This window comes from Sardina pilchardus, chromosome 6, assembly GCF_963854185.1.
Source record: "Sardina pilchardus chromosome 6, fSarPil1.1, whole genome shotgun sequence".
NCBI classification, from domain to species: domain Eukaryota; kingdom Metazoa; phylum Chordata; class Actinopteri; order Clupeiformes; family Clupeidae; genus Sardina; species Sardina pilchardus.
The window spans coordinates 14,369,915-14,376,243 of NC_084999.1; the positions used below are offsets into that span (position 1 = coordinate 14,369,915).

The window sequence follows — 6,329 nt, forward strand, 5'->3', positions numbered from 1 at the left end:
CGCCGGCTAATGCTATTTTACTTTTACGCTGTTGCGCAGTGGAACGTGCAGCTACCAATTTGAGTCTGACGTGACAAGTGTCCTCACGCAACTTGCAATGCGCAGGACCTGACTTGGCTGGAAAACGCACAACCCAAACAATGGAACCATGGTGACGCGCAAGGAGGATAACCCTGCACCTCGCCAATGACTCATGGCACGCACGCTGGAGGGAAGGGCGGGGTGGCAAAGTGACTTTAAAAGCAAATCGGTCTCATGGAGACAATGATTATCGTAACATTCGGTTGACTGTTGATATCAGAGGATACTCACAATAGAAGTTGGACCTGGAAGGTAATAGTTTACTTTTGACATCTCAAGTTCAGTTTTGACAGTTTTGAAACATTGAATGTTGCCCGTGTATGGACGTGCAGGCTGACTCCTGCATCGTTCCCCAACATCTGTTCTATATTTTGACATATTTTAATAGCAGTAGAAGTGGCATCATGTTTATTGGGTGCCTAGCTTTACAGAGTTTGAAATCACCTTGCAATCATGCTCGCTAAACAAAAACAGACGATTTCAGGCAGATGTCTACTAAAGTCTAAACGACGATATATAGACGGACTCTATCCGAGCATCCATAATCGCGCATCGTCTCAGATTTTTTGACAGGTGCTCTGTCAAAGCCTGTTCTAGCCTGTTATCTATGACAGAGATGTCCGAGAGAAATGTGCTACTCTATTCATTGTTTGCTGTTATGTAGGAGACAGGACATGCTCTTATCAGGCAACCTGTTTTACATCATCATTGTGACATTAGCTCATGGTGTTACATGTACACTTGGCTTTGTTTTGTTATTTTTGAGCTGGTTGTTACCAGGCTATTATGCACATGCATACAGTATGGAAACTTAACACCTATCATCATTGGAAAAAATAAGCAGACTTAACAGGGCATAGCGGCAAAAACGACAAAAGAATGTTGAAACAATATCCACATCTTTCTTAAACCCAATTTAAAATTGGTAGGCCCTACTGGAGAGATGGGTTGGTGTGGAGAGTCCAACATCCAACATCAAAACAATCTAGAAACTGTAACTAGAATGAAGAAAGATTCAGGATTCAAGATCCAAAAAGCTTTGTCTATTATGCCAGAACATTTTCTTCTCAGATTTGCAGTAAATTTGTGGGTAATTTTTGGGAAAGTGATGATTTCCCTAGAAAATATTGCCAGAAGTTTGCCAATGTTGCTGCTAGAGGCAAACTTCCAGCAAAGTTCTGGCAACAATGAGAAGTTTGCCAGCAGTGGCAAATGCACTCGCCAGTGATTTGCCACCACACTTAATCAATGATGGCAAACTTCTAGTGAACTTCTGGTGAAAACCCAATTTGCATATTGCATTACTGCAAACATGCTGTGTAACATAGCCTAAAGTTTACTGCAACTGTTTGCCAGAAACGGGTTTGCCCGAGTTTTGTATATGTTTTGCATTTGGAATGAGTGATTTGTTGTATAATGACTTAGGCAGAGGCATGGTAATAGCTCAAAGTATTGGTGGAGGGGGTGGGAGGCATCCTGGATGATAAAGGTTTTTTTCCCCACTGCTTATTTATCACTTTACACAATACTTTCTTTTAATGTGTGTGGATGAAAGGCCAAAAGAGAAATAATAATGTGTGTTCATAATTAACCAGTTTAAAGCTGCAGTTGGCAAGTCTGGCAGATTGAGGGGACTTTTTGAATACAACTCTCATGTCTTTCCCTCACTAATACCCGCCACGTCAAAGCACCCTCCTGTCAAGTTTGTGCTTGTTAGTGACTGTGCACGAACTGTGATTGACGGTCAGATCTGGAAATTATCATTCAGCCCTGCACTTATTGGACCAGAACCGGGAGCTGTAGATTTTTGCAAAACAAATAACAGCTCTAGGTGGGGTAGGAGTGTAGGGGTTTTATGTTGTTCTGTTGGAGCAGCATACTGTTGGTTTCAGTAAATATGATCAAAAACATCTTGCCAAAGTGGACAGGACCAACAATTAATTTGTGACCGTGTCGAGGCTTCTGCTGAGAGTCAAATAGTTCACCATACAAGTAGAACTTGAAAGTTCCCACTTGATTATGTAAGTTTGAGAAAGAATTGTGCTGTTACATAAGTGGGTTAATGTAGACTGAAAGCCTCCCCGAATTTAACCCCGCCTACAAAATTTAAGGTTGGGAAAAATTTAGTCTGAACTTTAGCACTTCGGTTGATTTTGAACAACAAAAAGTCTATCTCTAGAGAAGCTAGATGTTCACATTTTGCTATTACGTCTCTTGCACAAGATTATTAAAATAGCAATAACTTGAAACAAAACAAAAAAACAAGCAGAAAAACAATTGACCGTTCCCTAACCCTGCCCATGGAATGCAAATAAGCCTTTAGTTTAGCATCAGCCGCACAAGCTCAGACAAGTTCCCGCTGGTGATGTGAGGCTTCGGAACTTGTGTCGAGCAGAAGGGGAAGTGCCACGTAAAGTCCTGATTCGAGGCCTGTGTTGTTTCCATAAAAATCATGTGACTGACGACAAACGAGACCCCGGTTTGTGTGTGTGATGTCTGAAGCTTTGTTTGGGATGCGCACCCATGTGACTGCTTCGCAGTATAAATCAAAGGCTTTGAATTGTGCAAATTAATGCTTTCTCTATTTGTAAATTCACTGTCTTGGAAAAAAGTGCATTGAGACAAACAGAAGTACAAATGTCTTGCAACACTTGTAATGTATAAATGAGAAAATGTTGTCATTAATTGTTCTGAAAGCTGAAGGCATTCTTTTCACGAGTCTGTGGTTGCTATAATTTATGCAAACCAGCTGTCGCTGTGATTTCCTTGTCTTTCATGTTTTGAAGCTGTGGCACATTGCTTGGCACATTAGGGAAATGTAGTTTCCCTGAAGTTCCCCTGAAGTTCCCCATTTGAGTTGTGCTGTTATATAAGAGTGCAAACTATTGTGTTTAGTAGGCCTACTAGAAGAAAAAAAAAAACAGGCATGGGCAGTATTGACATTTGTTACTATATTGGGGCGATGCACAAGCGAAGCACTGCTGCTTGGGTGCAGGATTAGTCTAATTATTCAGTAGGGCCTGAATTGTGTCCTGAACGAGCCAAGATACAATCCACTCCTTGTGAAAGGTCACTGATGCTTGAACTAAAATGACAATTACAGCGATCCCCTCCTTGCCCCTGCCGCAGTGTGAATATTGGCTAGAATACTTTACAGCTCTAAACCGCCTTGTTCTCCTTGTTTCTCTCTCTTTTTTAGTGTGTGTGTGTGTGTGTGTTTGTGGCCAGTATCACCTTTAATGCTAATTATCTCTTATTCCTAGATGTCAAGTTACGGCAAACGGAAACTGGTGGAATTGTTTTATGATGTAATATCCCCTTACTCATGGCTTGCATTTGAGGTAAGTGTTGATATTATTGAATATTAGTTTTGAATGTGTTAATTCAAACCTTACCCATACTACATGATTGTTTTTAAACTGAGAATGTAGTAGGTAGGTCTAATGGGGATAAGTAAAAGTGTTAATTTCACCGTCTGTTTTAGATGCTCGGTCGGTACAAGAACATATGGAATATCGATCTGAAGCTGCGACCTGCTCTTCTGGGTGGAGTCTATAAAGGTGCCGGTAAGGAAAATCTCTAATCCTCCACAAACCAACACAGAGATGTAGTACTTCTGCTAATTCCATGACATGTAGGCCTAAGCCTTAGCTGATAGTATCAATCCACTGTATCTTGCTTTTTGGTTGACTGCACTATACTTTCTGATTTGTTCTCTTTAAATAAATAACTTTTTTCTAAGCCAGAGCAGGTTTCACAATACATCTTTAGTTGTATCTTCTTCTACTAACTCCAATTTTATTAACCTACTGACTAATTAAGGAACAATAGTGACATCTAGTGGCAGGAGATAAACACTACAAATCATCACACTACAAGTCTCTCATATCATCCATGACCTTCCTAAAATAGTCTTTAGCCCAGCCTTTGATTCTGTCAAAGTTGCAATATAAACAAATCACCCGACTCATAACTGTAACTTATACTGTAGGTAACAGGAGTCCTGATGATGTTCCAAGAAAATTCCACTACATGGCAGCAGACCTTCTCCGCTTGGGCGCCTACACTGGAGTTCCACTCAGAGTTCCTGCTCAGCCTGTCAACGTTTTGATGGCGAAAGGTACGCTCGGAATCAGCTCGGATTTAAAATGCTATTAGTAGTCAAAAGATAAAGACGATTTTAAGATTGAGATACTTCATATTTGCACCAATCTGTTCTTATGTCATACATCTCTCATGCTATTCTCTGGCGATAGTTACTGTATCTGCATGTGTCAGTGTTACATCTTTCTACCATTCGTTACCAGGTTCTCTGGAAGCCATGCGCTTTGTGACTGCAGCGGCTGAGAAGGAGACAGGTGGTGATGCCCAGGTGGAGAAGGTCTCCAGGGAGCTGTGGATGAGGATCTGGAGTAATAGCCAAGACATCAACCAGCTCTCTTCACTTGCAGAGGTACCATATTTCTAGACACTATAGCCGACCCATCACGTTGCTGAAGTATGTTTGTGTGATTATTGTGAACATGTTTGTTTAGTCAGGTGTGTGTCTTCAACTTGCGTTTTTTATGAACTAAACCATAATTATTCATTTGAACACCAATAACTGACATCAGCGCAGTCTCAGACAAGAAGATCACTGGAACTGTGCTTCAACAGTCCCACCCATTACATATTTGATAAATGTTTGTGTGTACATGTCTGCGCGTTTACATCTGATATATTGATTTTCATATACTATGCTTTTTCTCACATAGGCGGGTCTACACGCTGGACTATCTGACAAGAGGGTACAAGAATTACTGGAAATGTCCAGCAGTAAGGCAGTCAAGGACAAGTTGTGGTCAACTACCCAAGAAGCCCTTGATTATGGGGTTAGTTCCTTTAAATTCACTTTGATTTGTCTTTCACTGCCTGTGTAAAATGTACTTTATCCAAGTCTATCAGGAGAACATTTGTCATGGAGGTTAGCTTTGAACTAACATGGTATGATGCATTGTTTAACTAACCAATATCTAACTAACCACAGTTTCTCAAAACAAGTCAGACCATACTGAATTTGAACCATGATAGTTTCCCAAATTTAGTGATTAGTGCTAACATGGTTGATGAGTGACATATAGTAGCACGTGGAATGAATGACGCACCTATACTGTACATAGCATAGACTGGCTCCCAGTCTTATCAGTGGAAGAGCAGTGGAACTGTGCTTCAACCACAGGTCAAGAGATGCATCTGTTCAGTGTGTAGTTTTGTATTCATATATGCATAATTAGCATCATCCTTTTGGGAAACAAACTCCTGATCTCAGTTACACAATCTTACTACGTGGACGTGTTTTTAATCAAATTATATACATTTATGCTGTGTTAGTCTGAAAGAGGCCATTAGGCTAATGCTATTCTTTTTTGATTGCTCACAGTGTCTTTTTTTTTACTGTCCCTCCATTATGTCTTCTTAGGGTTTTGGATTTCCCCTCACAGTCTGCCATGTAAACGGAGAGGCCAAAATCTTCTTTGGATCAGACAGATTTGAACTAATGGCTCACTGTCTCGGTCAGTAAAACACTCATTGGTATTATTTGTTATCTAAGCATTTAGAGTTTTAGTATTATCAAAATGAGTTGATCATATTAATCAGATGATGATGTAGCTAACTGTAGTAAGACATTGTCTATATTTACTAATGTTTACCTAGCTGTACTATTGCACTGCTGTTAATCCATGTATCATCCATCACCTTTAGCCATATTCAAACCTTCCATGTCTATTTTTCCAATCATGTCTTTGTCACATGTTGCAGGTGAAAAGTGGATGGGACCACAGCCTGTGCACCCGTCAGTAACTCTCAGTCAACAACCAGCCTTTATGAGAGCAGCCATGGCCCACTGACATTTTCTCTTTGGACAGAGACATTGATATCTTCTTTAATGAGTTGGATATGGCACTACTGTTTACTTAAGCACAGCTGTGAGTGAGCTTCAGCAGATACTGTTCTCCGAGGTGACAGGGACTCTCTCAATGTTCGACTCTCTGTTTTTAAGTGCTCACACCACCAGTGCTCCCCCCACCACCATGCTCCTACTGTGCAAATCTACCCCCGACCATACCCCAACTCAGACCCGGGAGTCAGTACGCCATGGTTTTGGAAACAAAAAAGGTCAATATTTGTAAATATATTTAAAAACTTGTGTATGTATGAATGTGTAAGTATGTGTATTAATGTAATAAAGCATGTTATTCTTTTCTAAA

The 6,329-nt window shown here is 40.4% G+C and overlaps 1 protein-coding gene across 1 annotated transcript; it reads left to right on the top strand.

Annotated features, from left to right (window-relative positions):
- Positions 1–185: 185 nt before the first annotated feature.
- LOC134082677 (glutathione S-transferase kappa 1-like) lies at positions 186–6,329 on the top strand. Its single transcript, XM_062538572.1, has 8 exons — positions 186–333; positions 3,345–3,422; positions 3,566–3,647; positions 4,073–4,201; positions 4,389–4,534; positions 4,836–4,952; positions 5,540–5,633; positions 5,881–6,329. Exons 2-8 carry the CDS (start codon positions 3,345–3,347, stop codon positions 5,967–5,969), a joined length of 735 nt encoding a protein of 244 aa, XP_062394556.1. The 5' UTR covers positions 186–333; the 3' UTR covers positions 5,970–6,329.

Bases quoted from the DNA above. Each gene is read 5' to 3' on its own strand.
- LOC134082677 (XM_062538572.1), top strand. From the start codon at position 3,345: ATGTCAAGTTACGGCAAACGGAAACTGGTGGAATTGTTTTATGATGTA. The intron at 3,423-3,565 runs GTAAGTGTTGAT...CGTCTGTTTTAG, and splicing joins ACTCATGGCTTGCATTTGAG to ATGCTCGGTCGGTACAAGAA. The intron at 4,202-4,388 runs GTACGCTCGGAA...ATTCGTTACCAG, and splicing joins CAACGTTTTGATGGCGAAAG to GTTCTCTGGAAGCCATGCGC.